Source organism: Urocitellus parryii, chromosome 14 (assembly GCF_045843805.1).
Source record: "Urocitellus parryii isolate mUroPar1 chromosome 14, mUroPar1.hap1, whole genome shotgun sequence".
Lineage (NCBI taxonomy): Eukaryota > Metazoa > Chordata > Mammalia > Rodentia > Sciuridae > Urocitellus > Urocitellus parryii.
Window position 1 is genome coordinate 43,619,636 of NC_135544.1, and position 20,487 is coordinate 43,640,122.

At 31.0% G+C, this 20,487-nt stretch overlaps 1 protein-coding gene across 5 annotated transcripts in view; it reads left to right on the forward strand.

Moving 5' to 3' along the window:
* Spock3 (SPARC (osteonectin), cwcv and kazal like domains proteoglycan 3) overlaps positions 1-19,442 on the forward strand; it is a 412,435-nt gene extending 392,993 nt beyond the window's left edge. For 4 of the 5 annotated variants that reach the window (XM_077792628.1, XM_077792629.1, XM_077792627.1 and 1 more), the window contains 5 exons: positions 446-565; positions 12,985-13,206; positions 15,101-15,163; positions 17,522-17,659; positions 19,273-19,442. In XM_077792628.1, coding sequence (XP_077648754.1) covers positions 446-565; positions 12,985-13,206; positions 15,101-15,163; positions 17,522-17,659; positions 19,273-19,442 — 713 coding nt within the window. The remainder of the gene's footprint in view (positions 1-445; positions 566-12,984; positions 13,207-15,100; positions 15,164-17,521; positions 17,660-19,272) is intronic. The other variant, XM_077792630.1, reaches the window with a different exon arrangement.
* The last annotated feature ends 1,045 nt before the right edge of the window (positions 19,443-20,487 follow it).

Below are 20,487 nucleotides of genomic sequence, written 5' to 3' on the forward strand. Positions count from 1 at the left end.
ATTATAGGAATGACCAATTATAAATGTATAATGTTCATTTTGGATTTTCAAACCTTCATTATCTCAGATGCCCCACCACTTTTCCATAACATATTAATTATATAAATATCAAGACAATTTTTTGTGATGTTCACAATAGGAATCTTGAAACCAAGTATTTAATCTGAAGGAACCATCTATGTATACAATAAATATGCACCAATAAAAATGTGTAAAAAATAAAAATACTCTTCTATCAAATAAGATATTATTGCTAAATTACATCTTATGCTTGAAGCATGTATTGAGGTTTCATCATTGAAAATAACGGAATCACAATTAGTCCCTGGGTTAGTTTTTTTCTTTTACTGTTACCTTCCACTGGCTATCGGAACAATTGGAGAAATAGCATTGACATCCTACTGAATTCTTAATAAAGATTTGTGATGTTTCCCTTTGTTTTCAGCATGCAGTGACCTGGAATTCAGGGAAGTGGCCAACAGATTGCGGGATTGGTTCAAGGCTCTTCATGAAAGTGGAAGCCAAAACAAGAAGACAAAAGCATTACTGAGGCCTGAGAGAAGCAGTAAGATTTCTAAATTTGATAAATGCTATCATCTTAAGATGAAGATTTATATCCAATGAATCCCTTAGAACAAACCCATACATTTTAATATCTATCCTTTACTAAATATTGAATAAAAATCAGAACATTGCTGTTACTTCCAAGTTTTTCCTCAGTATTTTGCAAGAAAGTTAAGCATTTGGATCAACTTTGATTGATGGAAATGAGAATGTCTCCTCAGAAAGCATTTAGGATCCAGTTAAAAATTATGAATAGACATGTGTTTCAGTATTTTATCAAAGTTGCAGAAAGTACAACATGGGCAATAGAAGTAAGAATATTGGAGTAGACATTTAAAGAACACAGTTGAACTCCCTCAAATAGTCTTTACAAGAGTGCTTTGCTGGCATCTTAATTTGTCTCTGTACAAAATGGATTAGTAGAAAAGAAAAGACTGAATATCTGCAAATCAAATAAGCAACACACTGAAGCAAAATAAAAGCATGGATGGGCTCAGGTTGGGGCTCAGCCTAGCATGTGTGAGGCCCTGGGTTCAGTTCTCAGCACTGCATGTAAATAGATAAAATAAAGGTCCATTGACAACTGAAAAAATATTTATAAAAAAATAAAAGCATATGACTCTGAACGGAATCTTATCATCTGTATAATTCCTCCAATTCCTTGGAAATAAAAATGGCAAATTGAAGTAGGACACTTGTTATGAATAATTTTATGAACTTTTCATTTTATTTTATTATTGTTTGTATAAATACTTGTGTTGTATGTAATCTACATAAAAAGCCTATCAAAGCATGGTCTGAATCTTTCAAATTGAAATAATTTATCTAAAAGTCAAGAAAAGGAGATAGGGCATCAATTGTGAGCCCTTATTTCTTAACTGACAAAGAAATGCTGGGGGCGTGACTCCATTGCTTAGGGTGAGTGACATGATTGTGCACTCTCACTTGAAACCCTCAAAATGCAGATTAGCAAAATCATACAATAAAACAGCACAATCATTTATAAACTCTGTTTCCTAAACTGTCTTATTTGTTTGCTTTCTTAACATTTAGGGATTTTCTATAATCCTAAACTGTTATAGTTATAAATCTTATTTGTGTTCTATAATAATTTAATATAGCAGTGCAATTTAGCTATTACCTTTAGATATAATATCTGTCTTCCGATATGTAATGACTATGCATACATTTCCTCTTGTGAATTTCAGGAAGAAATTATACTACTATCCTGATCCTGTAGGAGAGTTTCTTAGTTCTGTCTTGAATTTATCAATTGAATTTTTTGGCAGCTGTCAATGCATTTCAGCCTGCATTTATTTCATAAAAATAATAACTAAATATATGTGGCTTTATTTCATTCTGAAAAAAATATATATGTGGTATGGGAAGATTTCTTCCAGAACCTTACATGCTGATTTACAAAAATCAAATAAAATCCATACCTGTGTCCCCAAGAGTCATACATGAACATGGCATGCTATCAAATTTCTCCTTTGAGCTTGAGTTTGAACTAATTTCCCTCCTAGATTTGGAGATGGATCAAAGCATAATTTGAAGATCCCTCGGCAAGGTGCCTGGTTAAATGTATGCATTCATAAATATTTTCTTTTCTGGCTTTTTCTTCGAAGAAATGACAGGAAACTCTCTTAAGATGTTGGATTCATTATAAGAAACTCCTATGGAAAGGGGGAAAAAGGGCTATTGGATTATTTATACTACTTAGTCAGTGGCTAACTGAGAAATCCTTGGGTGAATCCTTCACTCAATCCATTATATTTAATTTGCAAATCAACCCTCCCCTGCTCCACTACACTACTGGAAATTCAATGAAGTCAGAGATGTTTGTTCATCATTGTATTCATAGAGCCTGGAATAGTGTTTCACATAATATTTACTAAATAAAAATTAAGAATAAATTTTATTTACTAAATGGAATAAAATTTACTTGCTAAATAAAAATGAATGAATTAATAGTAAATTTTATTTGCTAAATAAGAATAAAATTCATTTGCCAAATAAAAATTAAGGAATGGATGAAGCAAAAAGCTACCAATGTACTACATCCTGTACTTTAGTATAATTAAATCAATCAATGAGTTCCTTAGGAATGATTATGTATTGCTTCCTTTATTTTCTCTGTGAAAATTAATGCTGTAATTTGCATGCTCTTATTTCCATGAGTGGAAGTAATGGGTCAAAGTGCAAATGCATTTTAAATTACAATTGATAGTAGATGTTACCAAACTTTTAAGTGAAAATCTTAAGGCATTTCCAATTTTGGCCAGTAAGGTATGGAGTTAGTATTTGCCTGCATCCCAGTAGCAAAAAGTATTATCATTATTTTTATCTTTTGCATTTATTTGAATATAGTATAATATTTTCTTTTAAATTTAATTTACAGATTCTTTATTGGTAGTGAATTTGAACATAGAATATTATTTGAAAAGCTTACAGTTAATAAAAACAAAACACATCTGAAGATGTATCTTCTTACCTGTTGAATTCTGAAAAAAGCATATTGACAGTTTCCTTTGTATTTCTGCACGAACAAGTCCCTTCAGCATTTTTAATAGATTTGGCTTCACATGTTAGCTACTCTATTTTATAGTACACTAGATTTATTATTTCATATTAATGAATTGGATTATTATTCTATTTTCTTATACTTTATCCTACCTACTGTTTTCCAGCACATATTTTACCCTAATTGATAGTAGTATTACCATTTTTCCATTCCAGTTGATTGCATTTTCCTGAAGTCCTTGGTATCATTTGTTGTCAATCTTTTTTTTTAATCACTAATACTTGTATCTCTTGTATGAACTCCCAGAATTGGGTCTTCACTTTATTTTTTGATATGGCAATGAGAAGAATTTGCACATTATCATGTTTTAAAAAATTAAGGATTTGATGAAGTCAACATAAATTGCAGGGAAATATTCCAATGAAAAATGTTTTGCCTTTCAGTTGCATAAAACAGAAAGCAAAATAAAATTAACTTTGTGATCCCTTATTAATAGCAGACCAAAATTCCAAGAAAATTGTGTCATTGCAACAGAAGAAAAATCAAATTTTAGTTCTGCATCATTACTTTTAAAATATTATGAATAAACCATTTTAAATATTATCTATTATGGACCAAGACAAATATTGATTTTGCTAAATCTCATAATGTTTAAATTTACTTAGGTGTTATCTCACATATTTTAGAGGACTTAGATATTTTAGGACAAAATTGTATTTTTAATAAAATATTTTCATGTTAAGTTATTTGCCTAGATGAGTCATATACATGTATATAATTGTTAATTACAATAACTATTTTGTAGAGAAAACTATGAGGTGGATAATTATAAACTGTTATGCATCAACATTTTGCAATAGATTAACCAAGTTTATGAATATATATTTCATACTCTTTTATAGCCATATGCTTCTTTATCATATATCTTTTTAATGTGGCAAAAATGAACATGCTTATTAACAAACTTAAGTATATAAACTTCTCAGACAAGCCATAAAAATAAGAGGCAAAGTAGTATGTGACTTTAAATGCATGTGTTACTCTTTTATATTTTTAAGAATTGACCTAGCTATTATATTAGATATCAGCTAAGTAATGCCCAGTGATTAAATTAATCTAAATTAGGTAAAGGTTTTAAGTACCAATAGATCTTAGAAATCATTTTTAAGATCTTAGAAATTATTTTTAGTTTATTAAAAACATAAGTACTCTTGAAATAAAATTCATCTGAGTGATTTAATTGGATAAGAAACAAATTTAAATTTCTTAGAATTGTAAATTTCTAATGTAATGCTTGCTAATATGATAAATATACTTATTAATTTAGGAAAAATATATCCAAATACAATAACAGCATATGTGGTAACATTCAAAAATCTAATAAGTGTAAAATCATTGTTATTTCCTTGAGCAATATTAAAACAATTCATTTGTAATTTAAATGTCAGAGTTCATTTAAATTATGCTATTTGATTTTTAAAGCATTGTAATTATTCTTCATATAAAAGACTTTTGAGTTGGGCACAGTGGTGCAGACATGTAATCCCAGCAATTCAGGAGGCTGAGGCCAGACTGAGCAACTTAGCAAGATTCTAAGAAATTTATCAAGACCCTCTCTCAAAATGAAAACTAAAAATGGCTGGGCATGTCACTTAGTACCCTTGGGTTCAATCCACAGTACTGAAGAAAACTTTTCCCCAAAAAATAATTTTTTTTAATTTCTGCAAATTAAAATTTATATAAGCACTTATTTATCTCTGAGTTGTGAGTCAATAAGAATACAACTTTCCAGATTTCCTTAAGAGGTTTTTATGATCTAATTTGTTTATACCATCTGAAATTCTAAAATAACAGCTCATTCATGCACATATATATACTCCTACCAAAGCTCTGCACCGATTTGTACTTATTTGTCTGTAGACTCTAACTCCCATCTAACTGAATGAAAGATTATAGGTTGAAGTTGATCATGACAATGGAGTTTGCTGCATTTGGGGAAGTCAGAATATCTTACCTACTCTGATCAACTAACTTCAGCCTTAATATAGATATGTGATGATATACCTGAAGAACAGTTTGGAGAAAAATTTGTTGTTTTTTTTTTCATTAAGAAATGAATTCTATTGATTTTTTAGATTTCTAAAAATCATTTTTTTATTCATACTCCATGAATAGAATGATATCATTTTAATGGTAAGTATAATAATAAAATGAAGATAATCATCTCTTTCTTGTAATACCAATCTCTAAGTTATTGGACATCATATACAAAGCATTTGGGGGTTTTATCTGTAATTATCAATACTGAAAAAGTAGGGGCAAATATGCAAAAAAAAAAAAAAAGCCAAAATATCTATTTATTCAATTGGCATTGAAGTGTGCTTAAAAGCCAATACTCATTGTTTACTGTGTGTAGTATTTCATTTGAGATGGACCTTTGATATTTAAATTATTAATGTAATTTCCATTAAAATAATAAGCTTTTTTTGCTATGCTATCTTAAAATATTACAGACCTTGCTTTCTATGACATTAGAATAATGGAAATTACTTTTTCTATAGTTTCTTGGAAAATATTGATTAAAACTTATACCTGATAATCTAGTTTTATAAGTAAACCTACAGTAATGAATGACTTTGAAAGGTAAACACAAGCTGGTGCCAAACCCTTTGCCATGCAGGAGAGAAGAGGACAAGGGATTAATTTGGCACAAATGTCCTTTTCGATACTTTATAACCTTAAATAACCTAAAAGTGTACCTCACTTCAAAGAAAGCCTTTGATGTGATGTTTCCTAGTATAACACAGGGAGCATCAAAGGCCCAATTCAGAAAAACTGGCTCTAAAGATTGGCCAAAAGAAGACCCAGGGCTTTGTCAATTCTGCTGAACATGAATGCATATGCATTCATAAAACTTATGAACCAGCAAATTTGGAATTAGAAAACAACCAAATTCAATCCAAGAGACAACCTAATACAATTCATCTGAAAATTCACAATTATATTTGTAAATTAACCTGTGATGTGTTAATAGTGTATATTATTTTCTTCCCGGCAGTATCACATACTTTTTTATCTATTTAAGTTTACTTTCCAGTTATAAAGATTAAAAATACAAACTAAGTCATAACATCTTTGTTTTCCTGTATCCTTACCTCAAAAGAGGGCAGTGTAATATCATCCTTAGTATTTATACATTTTCTACATAGCTACTATGATAGTTAAACTAAATGCAAAATGAGTGATATACTCTCTTATTTTTTCTACTTTTACACCAGATTGCTAAGAAGAATTAGTCCAAATTCCTCTTGTAATTTTGATTGTCTGCTGAAACCTGAGTATTCTTGCAGGTGTAATGGGAGTTTCTGATGAATGTATTTCCTCAGAGGAACTGGCTTCATATTTGCTGTTTACAGGTCCTAGGATATTGCACCCAAGTATCTGCATGACTCACTCCCTTTACTTTATTCAGTTGTTGCTCAGTAGCCATCCAGGCACCTTCCTCCCACCCCACGTAAACACCACCAGGGCCACTCAGCCTTAGCCTCCTCATGATGCTACTTGGTTTTTCTTCCTAGCTTGTATTGCTACTTCACAATCTTACTGCATTGTTTTCTTTTTCTTCAAAATAATATGTAAGCTTGAGGAATTAAAAAATGTTCTACTCTGCAATCCCCAACTACTGGAAAACTATTGTCACATAATATGGACTCAATAGCAATTTGTATAATGCATAAGTTAATAAATCTTAACACACATTATTATCTAGACAGGAACCTAATTTCAAAAGAGTGACAAGCAGCCTGTAGCTGCTTTCTTTTGATCTCTGAATAACGTGCAGTTTCCAGGAGGACAAAATTATGACAATAGCAGGATTAGATTAAAAGTTTCAAGACTTGACACTTCAATGGAAAGATGCCTTACTTAAAAAGGCGGCATGTACTGAAAGTGGAATAGGAAACCATATGCAGAACAGTTGATATACTCTCTAACTTAATTTTTTCTACTCTTACACCAGATTGCTAAAATGGATTAGTCCAAATTTCTCTCGTAATTTCAATTGTTTCCTGAAATCTGTCCATTTTTAAAACATTTGGTTTCATACTCCACTTTTAGGGAATCCTGCCCTTTAATTTATTTATTTTTGGGGGGAGCAGGGTACTAGAGATTGAACTCAGGAGCACTCAACCACCAAGCCATGTCTCCAGCCCTATTTTGTATTTTATTTAGAGACAGGGTCTCACTGAGTTGCTTAGCACCTAGCTTTTGCTGAGGCTGGCTTTGAACTCATGATCCTCCTTCCTCAGCCTCTGGGATTACATGCGTGCACCACCATGTCCAGGGGTATACTGCCTTTTTAGAAGGGACTTGCTAACCTCATACACTGGTCATCAAAGCAGAATTGCTACACATTTTACATTATTTAAACATCACATTGCTCTGACAAAAAAAAGTATATTATGGTAAAAAATGATATATTATTTTCTAATAGTTGTTTTAGTAGTTATTCCTAGCTCTCAAACACAAAGTGGCACTAATATGAGATTTTAGTAAACTATGTTTTATTTTGTTTATTTATTCAGTTTATTGTTTTGGTACTAGAGACTGAGGCATTTACCCCCTGAGTCACATCTCCAGCATTTCTTATTTTTCTTATTTTGAGACAGAGTCTTGCTGAGTTGCTTAGGACTTCACTAAGTTGCTGAGGAAGGATTTTAAGTCAGGATCCTCCTGCCTCAGCCCTGAGCTGCTGGGTTTCCGTAAGAGGGCCACTGTGCCTAGCAGTGAACCAGATTTTCTCACAGACTTTACATAAAGAATTACCCATGCCATTGCCCCCCAAATTGCTTTTTATTTGAATCTTAGTGTAAATATTTCCTAGTTAAATGGTTTTCCAAAAGAGGATGATGATGTCATAGCTTTTAAATAAATTAAGCCAGCTGATAAAGTTTACAAATCGTATTTATAATTTAAGTCCATTTGGTTTATAAAAGATATCAGATATTTTGTTGAGATGGACTTTGAAGTGAACTGAAAAACAAATGAATGACCATAGAAAACCACTCAGATAATAAAACCTTAAAATGGGTTTTTGGATAAGAAGAAATGGAGCTGTGCAATCCTGATTCTATTTATCATTACCTTGAAAATACTTGTTTGAGGTTTTGTTGAATAAGTGTATTTTACAGCTATTATAATTTATATACTTTGATTTGCTTCTCTTGCTTAAATCTTCAGAAGTCAAATAGGAGAAATACAACACCCAGTGTTTTTAAGAATATGGTTGCAATGGAGAATATCTACTTTTTTTCAAAGTGTTATTGTATTTATTTTTCTTTTTCAATTTGGAAAGCTTCAGGACATCAGCATCATATGCAAAAATCCTCAGATTAACAGTCTGACTCAGATTATGATAATGTTATATCATTGCTTTCTTACGCACCAAATGTTCTCAGTCAGAGAAAATGATGGAATTACTTAAACCCCTAGGGAAAATGAACACATTCTAATTTCTTACTAAGATATTGCTCTCTTTATGTCATGCTGTCTTCACATTGAGAGGAAGATTGAATTTGGAATCAGATGGCTTAAAAATAATGCCCCATTTTAATGCAATTAGGAGCCTTCTAGGTAGAGCAGATAACTTCAGCTTTTGAAAACAAAGGTTTAAAAAGTTCAAAGATAAATTTTCTTTACTTATTTTAAGCAGTAAATTGAAAGATACAGATCATTGCTTGTTTTGGTGGTTCTAATTATTGAGACATCTGGCATTTTCTTCTTTTATTAGGTAGAAACTGGAACTCTGTATACTAAAATTTAATTATATACTTTAGTATTAAGAAGGTATTGTCTTAACCTATGGATGTTTTAATTTTATCAAAATAACATATTTCATATTAAATTGAATTATGTACTTCTATTTTACTAAAAGTATGATTATAAAAAAAGACACAAAGTGAATGACATATTACAATAAAGTGTACTAGGAAATTATTGAACTGGATCTTCCAGGAACCAAACTTTGATTAACTTCTAGTCCTTAGGAACTATATTATTCCAAACACTGAAAATTACAACTAGTATTGGAAATTTTAGAATTAGAAAGCATATTATTTCAAATTATAGAAATTGCCGTTAGTATTAGAGAAATTTTAGGAAATTTAAGTAGATTGATTCTCACTGTGTGAATGAAAGATTGTCAAATTTATTATATTGTTTTCAATAAAATGAGTACCTGACTTTCAAAATATGATCATCTAGGATATTCAGAATGTTTTTAAACATGATTCAGAACCTACTATAAAGTAAAACAATACCAGCTCCCAAAAATACCATAGTGAATAAGCTAAGAAAAGGTATCTATGTAGAAAAAATGAAACACAATTTTACATTACATTCTTTTATTTCATGTATATACAGTTTGCTAAAATATAAGAGTTTTTCTTGTCAAATTTTCACCAGTGCTATCATGAGCAGTTCAGAGACTCCCTGAATGTTTAGATAATGGGTGTCTTGGAAGCATCAAGAGGTGATAGCTAAAATCAAGGGGAAACCTATAAATAAAGGCAAATAAAGTAACTCAAAAACCATAATTATCTTTGATTCTTTAATGTACAAATGAACCTACCCCCCACAGCTATCCTTGAACTGTGTGCTAATCAATAAAAGGGCAATAAATTTTATGATGTTCTTCTGACATATTAATGAACGTTATTTTCAACATATCACAGGAGGAGTAATTTGTGTAACATTATATTTTTCCACATTCTGTTTTTGTAATATGTTTCAATTATACACTTAATGTGTTTATTTTTAAAAACTAATAGGGAAAATATGTGAAGAGTATTAGCATCTGTTTACTAAGTCTATCTGATGCCTCCATCAGAAGGTAAAAATTGTTAGCAGCTGGAGGTACATGGTTTTCTCATCTACCTCATTTTCATACAAACATATATACTCAATAAACATACTTTTAATGTAGACATATTTTAGCATAATGAAATAATACTATATTCAGAATGTGAGAGCCCGATTATTATTACTATTTTAATCTTGTAACAGCACATTGTATTGCAAATATTTTCTGATTGCATCTTTTCTATTTTTACTTTAAAGTACCTTCTTTAGTATTGCTTAATAAAGCCTTTCTCAAAAAATACTGTACTTTGTATCTTTCCAACGTACATACATTATTGCATTTGAATCCTTTTCTGTGTTTAGAATATATTACTATGAGATCAGATTCATGCATCAAATTTTGTTCTGCTACCGAATTAAAATACCATCTTTGCAATTATTTAATTCAAGCTTATTTGGGTCTGGATTTTCTTTTTACTTTCTACATATTTTTTTATTTCCATTGTTGATTTTTATTGTCATTTTGTTATGTTTCCATTTAATATTTTGTGTGATTTCAATTCTCCTGAGTTGGGTAAGATGTATGATATGATCAGAATGTGTCTCACGTGAACCTGAAAAGAACTTGTATTCTGTTATTATTTGTTTGACTATTCATTCAATGTAAATTATGTAAAGATTTCTCATAACTTATCATGTTGTTCAGATCTTCTATAACCCTAATGTGTTAGGATCATTTGTTCTATTTATTGGTCATAAAAGATTGTTGCAATCTCCATTTATAATTGGGGTTTGTCCATTCCTCCATTTAGGCCTATTGTATTTTTTTCCTCAGGCATTTTTGGTGTTCATTTTACATATATGACACATTCAGAATAATTACGTCTTTTGATTGAACTCTGTTACCATGTGATGTTTCTTTTTGTAATGGTAACATTCCTTAGTCCATATTCAGATTTATTATTAATATGTTCAGTCTGGCTTTCTTTTCATTAGTGCTTCATGATGCATTTTTTTACAGCTTTTAATTTCAATATAGTATGTCTTTTTATTTGCCTTGAGGAAAACATACCTAAGTCTTCTTGTATTTTTATCCAAGCTGATATTCCTTGACTTTTAATTAATATGTTTAAATCACTTACATTTGGTTAGTTATCCACATGGTTTAATTGCAATCTATATTTTGTTCAGTTCTTTACTATTTTTTAACTCTTTTTTTACAATTATTCTCCTCTTACAATGCCTTATCTTAGATCAATTAACTATTTTCATGACTTCATTTGGTCTGAATTTTAGTTTGTTATTTTTATGACTTTTTAAATGTTTTTGATGGTTTCCCTATGATTTACAACATATAAATTTAATGTGTCCCTCACAACATTCAAATCATGTTTTTTGTTTTTTTATCTATAATACAAGGATTTACAACTTTAATTTCTCCAATTTTTAAAATATTTTATTTTTTAGTTGTACATGAACAATATCTTTATTTTATTTTTAAGTGGTGCTGAGGATCAAACCCAGGGCCTCGCACATGCTAGGCAAGCGCTCTACTGGTGAGCCCAGCCCTCTCCCATGTTTTGTACTATTTTTTTCTACATCATTTTCCCCTTCCCTTCTCCCACTGGTATTTAATTGCATCTTTATCACACTCTTCTATGATGATCCATAGCTCTTGTATGTTCTCTTAACTTCTCCTCCTCCTATTTCTCTTCCTTCCACAGAGGTCTTACCCCTCTGCTAATGATAGAATTCTTTAATGGTCTAAACTAAGGAAATTCTCCTGAATCTTTCCCAGGAACAACATTTTCCCAGGGTGCTGAAGATCCTTATCCATATTTTTAGAGTTAGCCAATATTTGACTCTCCTCTGGAATTTAAGTCTTTGTTCCATGAGGGACACAGGGATGATGGATGTAGGTGAGCCTCCACACCTTTCCTCCAGCAAATGCTTCTTCTCAGGTGACTTCCTTGGGTCTCTTTTCCTGCTCTGTCTACTTTGAAAACGTTTGCTGAGGTCTGTGGAATAGTGTCAGTCAAATGGAATGAATCCCTCTTCTTTTTGTGGCTTGCAGAGTTGAGTTCCTATCGTGCTAACTCACACTCAGTCTTCAGACATTCCTTAAAAATTCAATGTGATTGGTTTTAATAGCTTACGTGACATCTGCTGTCCGTTTAGGGTCAGCAAGGGCTCTCATCCCATCTCCTTTGGGAGGCACCTGTACTTTTATTTTTAGAATCTGTTTTTTTTTAAGGGCTCAAAATACTGATATTATATCTGATGCTATTTAGGATAGACACCTTAGACCTCTGGCTTATCCAGGCTAACCCATCTTTGTTACCACATTGCTGAAATTTCTGTCATTTTTCTATGCTCATTCCCTACTCCCCAGGGGGCAGTGCACCCACCTCCCCCCCACCCCCGCTGTAACACATTTGTAATTAATTGTACTAATTGCCTCTTGAGGGACGCAGAAAACAGTGATTGTGTAATACTGCATGATGGCTATTCTTTGGTCAACAGTTTTAACTGAAGTACCACAATCACCATAATTCTAGCAAGATACAGGGAATTGTTAAAGTTTTAATCATTTTGTGTTTATGATGTTTGAGTGAAAATAGTATTTTTATTTCTTTTAATTGAAATAAATTTCAATTCTTTATAATAATAGTGTTATTCATATATATATATATACATACATAAATATACAGATTAAAACATATATCACAATAAACTTTATTCAGAAAAAGCTTGAACAGTAAAATGTAAATAATGTTTAATTACAGTACTAACTGCCATTGAATGAATGATTAATTAGTACCAGATGCTTTCTGGTTAATTAATTCTCACAATTCTCCTCATGTTACTCTCTGCACTTTACTGTGAAACAAATTTCCTGAGATGAAATGTAAAGCCCTACCTCTCTGACTATCCAGTAGGTACCATGCACTAATTACCTGTTTTGTTGATGTGTTTTTTTTCTTTTGGGTGATGAGATCTTCCATATTTAGCTAACCATGTTCTTTCTTTGCATTTAGGATTTGATACCAGTATTTTGCCCATTTGCAAGGATTCACTTGGCTGGATGTTTAATAGACTCGATACAAACTATGACCTACTGCTGGACCAGTCAGAGCTGGGGAGCATTTACCTTGATAAGAACGAACAGTGCACCAAGGCATTTTTCAATTCTTGTGACACATACAAGGACAGTTTGATATCAAACAATGAATGGTGCTACTGCTTCCAGAGACAGCAAGGTAAAAGATGAGTCACCTGTACATGCAAATAATAGACCTCCATTTCAAATTTTATGTAATCTTTCATGATGAAAGAAATAACCATACTCTATGCCTTATTCATTTCACTAGATTTTTTCTAATTTGTGTGTTTATAAAAAGAACCATAAGCAGCATGTTGAGCAAAGTAACTCTGCTAAAAATGCAAACATGCTAAGTGAGATGAAAAATGGTAATTAATATTTTATATTAATGTACTTCATTATAGTTTCCATTATGAACCACCAAGAAGCACACAGAGATATGAGAACATAGATATTAAAAGTAATCATTAAAATTAATTTGCTATCTGCTTTGCCCATGGTGTAAAATAAATGGGTTTTTTATCACTATACTGTGGAGTTTTAATGTTCTATTTTGTGATCATATTAAATGAGCTGAATGAACCACAGCATTTACCATAAAGTTATTTTTACTCATTTTTATTTTGAAATGACTAAGTCTTTCAACCTTTACAAAATAGTTCAGCCTTTCAAAAATTCACTAGCAAAGAAAGTGCTTCAATACTCTGGTAAAAATTAAGCAAGATGAAAAATTGAAATGCTGCTAGTTCCTTATATACCCTTCTTTATTAGGAATGCAAACCAAATGTAAATTTGGAAACATGTTACAGAATCAAAGGAATTAGCAATTTATACCAAGTGAATACAGAGAAATAGATCTAAAGTTCACATCACAATGAAGTTTTGGAAAACTTAGAAGATAATGCTATGTATAATTCTGATGCTAATTTAAAAACCTTGAAAAAAGTTTAATGTGATACACCTGTTCTTGCAATGCTTTTTAAGATTTTTGAAAGCTAAGAGAATGAACAAGCTACTTTAAATTATGTCCATGTAGAAATATGAAAACATTTATAGGGATTTCCCTATCTAAATTACTTTTTAATATTTAGTGATAGTTTTATAAGTAGAGATCAGATGATTATTCTTAAATTGCTAATCAGGATTATCTGAGTAGGGTAGCTTAACTGTTTGTAAACCATTTTAAAGCAAAGTTTAAAAAATGGATTTACTGTGTTAAAATTTTAATTGAATGCATACATAAACACATGTCAACTTTACTGCATATATGTTCTCTAGGTCATTAAACACTCCTAAAAATCTAGGCAGGCTTCAGTGGCACATATCTGTGAGTGTGTGTGTATGTGTGATTATTATACACATTATACATTATGTTGTGACTATTTTGAATTTTCTATTTCTCTACAAATATCCTCTTTGAAATGATTGAGTTTGAAAAATGGACAAATGAGGAATTCCAAATTTATTTAAATGTTTTGTTTATTTTTAAAATCATGGCTTATCAGAGATTATGGTGTATTGTGTCCTCCTTCTAAATTTCACATATATTTGGAGCATCTGGGTGACAATAGAAAGACCATGGTACATTATCAACATTATTCAATATTAGAATTTATGAGTTTCTCTGACACATTTTAAAAGAAGTATCAACTTTTCCATAGATCATAATGCTAAATTATTTCTCTATATCTTAGCAACTCTTTTAAATGAGGGAAATTTCATCAATTGGTTAGAATTTCATTGCCAAGTCAGTTGATGCTTTAATAGTACATGATGGGAAATATTTTCATCATATAATTATTTTGCTGTTTTCTTTTTTCATCCAATTCAGTCATTCTAAGAAAAAACAAGATGATGGGAGAGGGATAACTCTCATCCCGGACACACAATCTATATGAACGTTTATCTGTATAAGTAAGGAATATAACACAACCAATATGTAATGTGTCTTCTAAAAGCATGTAAAGACTAAGTGAAGATTGATATCAAAGAAGTTACCCATTCTCTGTTTGACTAAAATCCTAAAGGTGACATTTTTAATGTCATTACAGACCCACCTTGCCAGACGGAGCTCAGCAATATTCAGAAGCGACAAGGGATAAAGAAACTCCTAGGTGAGTCATAGCTCATTCTTCTGAAGGCTTTATTGCTTACATAAATAACCCCAGGGAAACAGCAACATGAAATCAATATTAATCCAACAAAGATAGACTGCACTAAATTTCAGCAACAAAATTTATGAACTTTTTGAAAGCCATTAAACTTACTTTTATTACCTCACCTATTGAAAGATATTATGTCTGTTTTATTACCCTAATATAATGTTCATTTTGAAATTTATTAAGTAAAAAGAGATTTAAACAATAATAAAGTTAAAACGTCAGCAGAAACTTCTAATTCTGTGGTTAATAATGTAAGAATTGATGGGTATACAGATAGATAAATATAGATATACACACAGAGAGAATATATAAAGCAAATATTTTAAAGATGGGGTGAAAATGCTGAGTGCCTCAGAGAAGTTTGACTGTATTCTTTAGTGTTTTCATGAGTATTTTTGGCTATGTTACTTTTAGCAATGGAATATATGTGTGGATGAATGGATAGGTAAACAGGTAGGTACATAGATAGACTGACATATAAATAGATAATTGCAAATTTTACCACGAGCCCCGAACTATTTGAATGTTTGGTAATCAAGACACCATCAAACCATTAACTTTTATTATTGTATGTTTCTTTAAGCTTAAACATTTTAAATAAAGTCTTCTTAGAATAATGCTAAATTCTTAAAAATTTACAAAATTAGTACATAGTTTCCAGAAATCCTTTACCCAACTTTTCCTAAAGATAACTTCTTGCATGCACCAAACAATCAGAGCACATTTGTAAAAATCTAAGAAATTAATATTTCTATAATCCTGGCAAGTATAAGGGTCAGATTTTACTTGGATTACACCAGTTTTGTCACGTTTTTTTTTTTTTTTTGCATTTTGCATTTTGGTATATAAAGCAGGACAAAACTCAGGCAGTGTGTCTTTTAAGTATGCTAATACATTTGTCTACTTAGTGGCATGTAACTTCATGATGACTCTGGATCTAATTAGTCTGTTTTACATTTTGATGAGCTATCTTTGTAATTAAAATATGTGTGTGTCTACATTTATATATATATATAAACTAACATATTTCTGTTATTAGTGTTCTCTCTCACTTTCAAAGTGAACTGGCATAAAATACATAAGAGTTATGTCAAAAAATGCTGTTTTAAAGTAGTAAATATTGGAAATTTGATTTTCTTATTTTTTGTGGCTTTAGATCCATTGAAAATGTTTCAAAGTTTTCCTTATTGGAGATACTCCATCTGCTTCACTGAAAGATTAGTAGTTCAAATGAATTATAATTTATAAGTTTAAATCAACCACCTATTTATCATATCAAAATTGTAAAACTTATGGAGGGGGTAAAATTATGATCTAATATGGTATAAGAATAAATGGTTTTCATATTCTAACCATATATTTAGGGTTTTTTAAAAAAATAAAAATGATGTTTCCATCATAGGAAAAAAAAAAGTTCAGGAAAAAAAGAAAAGTTTCTAATTTTCTAGAACTCACATTCTAATGTTTAAGTATTTAGTGAGGAATATGACTGTACTTATAAATTACTAACTAAACATTTAACTTTAGGAATATACCATATACTGTGCTATATATTATACAAATAGAAATAAATATCACTTTCTGACCATTGCCACTAAACTGTGTTCTATAAGACTGAGTTTAAGAGATGCTTATACAACAATGAAAGTCAAGAGAACCCAAACATTTCCAAACAGAGGATATGGAAATGTAGTTTTGAATGTATCCAATGATAATCTACACACATGCACACACACATGAGATGGAAGATATGTCATCTCCTCCAGTTTAGGAGAAGACTTCATATTGACGGCATATTTAAGTTGAGTCTTAAAATGAAACAATGAAGAAAAGGGATTCCAGTTGATATTAAAAGGCAGTGTGTAAAAGAGGTGAAACAGCATTAAATTGAGTGGTAATAGCTACGTGCCATGAAAAGATCTTGAAAAATATGAATGAAAACTTTGGAGAATGAAAATAGAAATGATGATATGATATAGGGTCTTGTACACCATATAAGTGCTCCCAAAGATTGAATGTGAGCATAGCTTCACATAGTAATGCTGTACTATACCACTGAAAACACTACACTTTGCAAAAATGAGACATGTTTAAATGGTAGTTTCCTTAAAACAGGATATGAATCCATAAGTTTTAATCAGTTCCTATGGCAATGCCAGTGCCAGGACAGCAGAATACATACCTGTTTTCTTCTACAGTTGTCACTAGTATGTAGCCTGGAATACAGTGGCACTTCACCTGTGTATGCCTTAAGGCTTATTAGTAAAACACATACGTGCATTTGTGGGTGACTATGTGCATGTTTCACAGGACAGTACATCCCTCTGTGTGATGAAGATGGTTACTACAAGCCAACACAATGCCATGGCAGTGTTGGGCAGTGCTGGTGTGTGGACAGATATGGAAATGAAGTCATAGGATCCAGAATAAATGGCGTTGCAGACTGTGGTAAGGGGAAAGGTTATTTTAATAATTACCAAGCACAGTAGTCAATACTGAGATCCTCATTAATTTGTCTAAGCACTTAATGAAGACCTGTCCTATGCAGACAGGTTAACTGCTATTTGACATAGATTATTTAGGAAAAGATAAAGAGTAAACAATGAAAGTAATCTCATTTAATCCTTAAATCCCTCTTCTACATTAATTTATTCTGTAACATTTTTAGTAGTTGTTGATTTTCTATTCTGTCCAATATGATCAGATTTTAGTGAGACATACTACTCAATAGCTATCTTATTTAATTTTAACATGTAGAGAATATTTCTTCATAATGTGTAAGTTAAAGTGTTAGTACTACTAATTACTTCAGTTATCTGTGTTGCCAGTGGTGAATAAAATGTCATTTTTTTGTTGTGAATGAAAATTATATGAAGATGAATTAAAAGTGGACAAAAATTATTTTGGAATCATGGACTTGTGAGATTTCTTAGCATGCTATGATTAAGAATATGCAGGAAATGGGAAAATAGAAACATTTTCTTCATATAAGATGGAAATTTCAGTGTGTGATGATTTCAACCAATTCATAAACAATGAATTTTATTAATTGGATTTGTTATAATTAGATACCAAAAAATTATAAGAATTAATATCCAGAAGAGGTAAAAATGAAGACACACTGGCATTTGAGAAGTTGAAAAGTGAATACATACGGAGATATAAATGAGCATTATTACCTCCAGAAAAATTATTAGCTATTTCTAAAATATTTTTTAAAAATAATTTAATAAATATTTCTTTTGTCAAAGTAACAAATTCCCACCAACTTAGTGGCTCGATCTACAGAAATTTGTCATCTTGCCAATCTGTCTGTCACGAGTAGATATCGGGTATGTCTCACTAAGCTGAACATCACAGTATCAGCAGGGTTGTGCTCCTTTTGAGACTCTTGAGGAAAACCAATCTCCTTGTCTTTCCTGCCTTCTAGAAGTCACACACATTCCTTATCTCATGGAGACTTACCTCCAAATTAAAACTAACTTTGCATCTCTTTGTCCATTCTTCTGTAGTCATGTCTCCTTCTGACTCCATCTGGGAAAGGTTTATTGATTTTAAGGACCCAACTGACAGTTGGGGTCTTCATGTATAAACTGGGAAAATCTCCCCATTTTCAGTTATAAGGACCTAATCACATTTGCAAAGTTCCATTTCCATTTAAGTTATTATCTGTAGGTTCTAGGGATCATGAAGTAAATATTCGGGGGAGGGGAACAATTATTCTGCAACCACACTTATAGAAGAAATTTTAAGCACTTTAAGATTCAATATGTCATGTGAACTTCTATAAAAACTGGACTGAGATCAAAATTACTGAACTAGAAATCTTACATAGCATACCTCAACAATAATTTTGCTATTAGCACACAAATTTAAAAAAAATGATAAAGTTTAACATGTAACAGTTTATCAAATAACTGATTTATTTCTCATCTTCATTAAAGTGATGAGCAAATTAAAAATTTATTAATTTTCCTATTTTTCATTAGTATTTTATTGCTTGTATATATATATCACCCCAATACTCAGTCAAAATAAATATAATGCTTACTTATTTTTAGCTATAGATTTTGAGATCTCCGGAGATTTTGCAAGTGGAGATTTTAATGACTGGACTGATGATGAAGAAGATGAAGATGGCATCATCACTGATAAAGATGAAATTGAAGATGATGACGAAGATGAAGGGGATGATGATGATGATGGCGATGACCATGATGGATACATTTGATTAATGGCAGTTGAGGTCAATAAATTCCACATTTGTAATATTGACAAAGTGATTGCCTATGGAGAATTACCTTGTTGCCCCAAAACAAAATTATTTCAAACCTCATATATATTTTGTATAATTATTTCAAATATGGCACGAAAAGTCATAGAAATTTATGTTTAAATAAGAATTATTTACTTTGAGTTTTTGTATGTCTTAGAGAAAAAGAGAACATATATGCAGTATAGCCAGACAAAGGAAAGTGATGGAGAGCTACTAAAATAAATTCTGAATAAGAACAAATTTTGCAAATGTTCCATAAAAAAATAACAACGAATGAGTGCTTGGCATGATGAGTGTTTTGTTTTCTGAAAGCCCAGCTTAAATTTACAACTTATAGTGATCTGATCCCCAAGGATTTTATAAAATTATGCATGATCCAGATCTTTCCAAAGTAGCATCAGGGTAACAGAGAGACCACATGGTAAAACAAAGTGACCATTGTAGAATCTTATTGAGGTGTTTATGTTAACAGTGACATTTTTAATTATGAAGTTATTCTGGATATGATAGGATATTTTATAAAATGGCAAGTATGGAAAACCACAGATTTTTGAATGTTAGAAATTTAGTTGTCCTTTCTAATTTTTATTTTAAACTGAATGGCAGTCTTACACATATATATATATTTTTAATATTCTTAAGCAGCATGACTTTTAGATTTCTGTCTTTCTGACCAGCAATTTAGGGTACAGAATTTAGGAAGACAAAAGGAAAGATTCATTTTAACCATATTTTCACTAAAAGTTTTTCATTTGCCCCCAAGGTCAAATTTGAAATTCTTAATTCTAATTTTATGTTCTATTTTAGATAAATATTTGCATTTACTCTTAGAATTTTGCCATTTTTGTTCATAGTGCTGAAGCTTAGAGAACGTATTGTATGGTGCCTTGCAAAAATAGAAATAGAAAGGATTAGCATGCATACCAATGTAGGATATTAGGCAATATTTAAGCACACCTAATTAACAAATTAATACCAGTAAAGGTACTGCTGCTGGAAT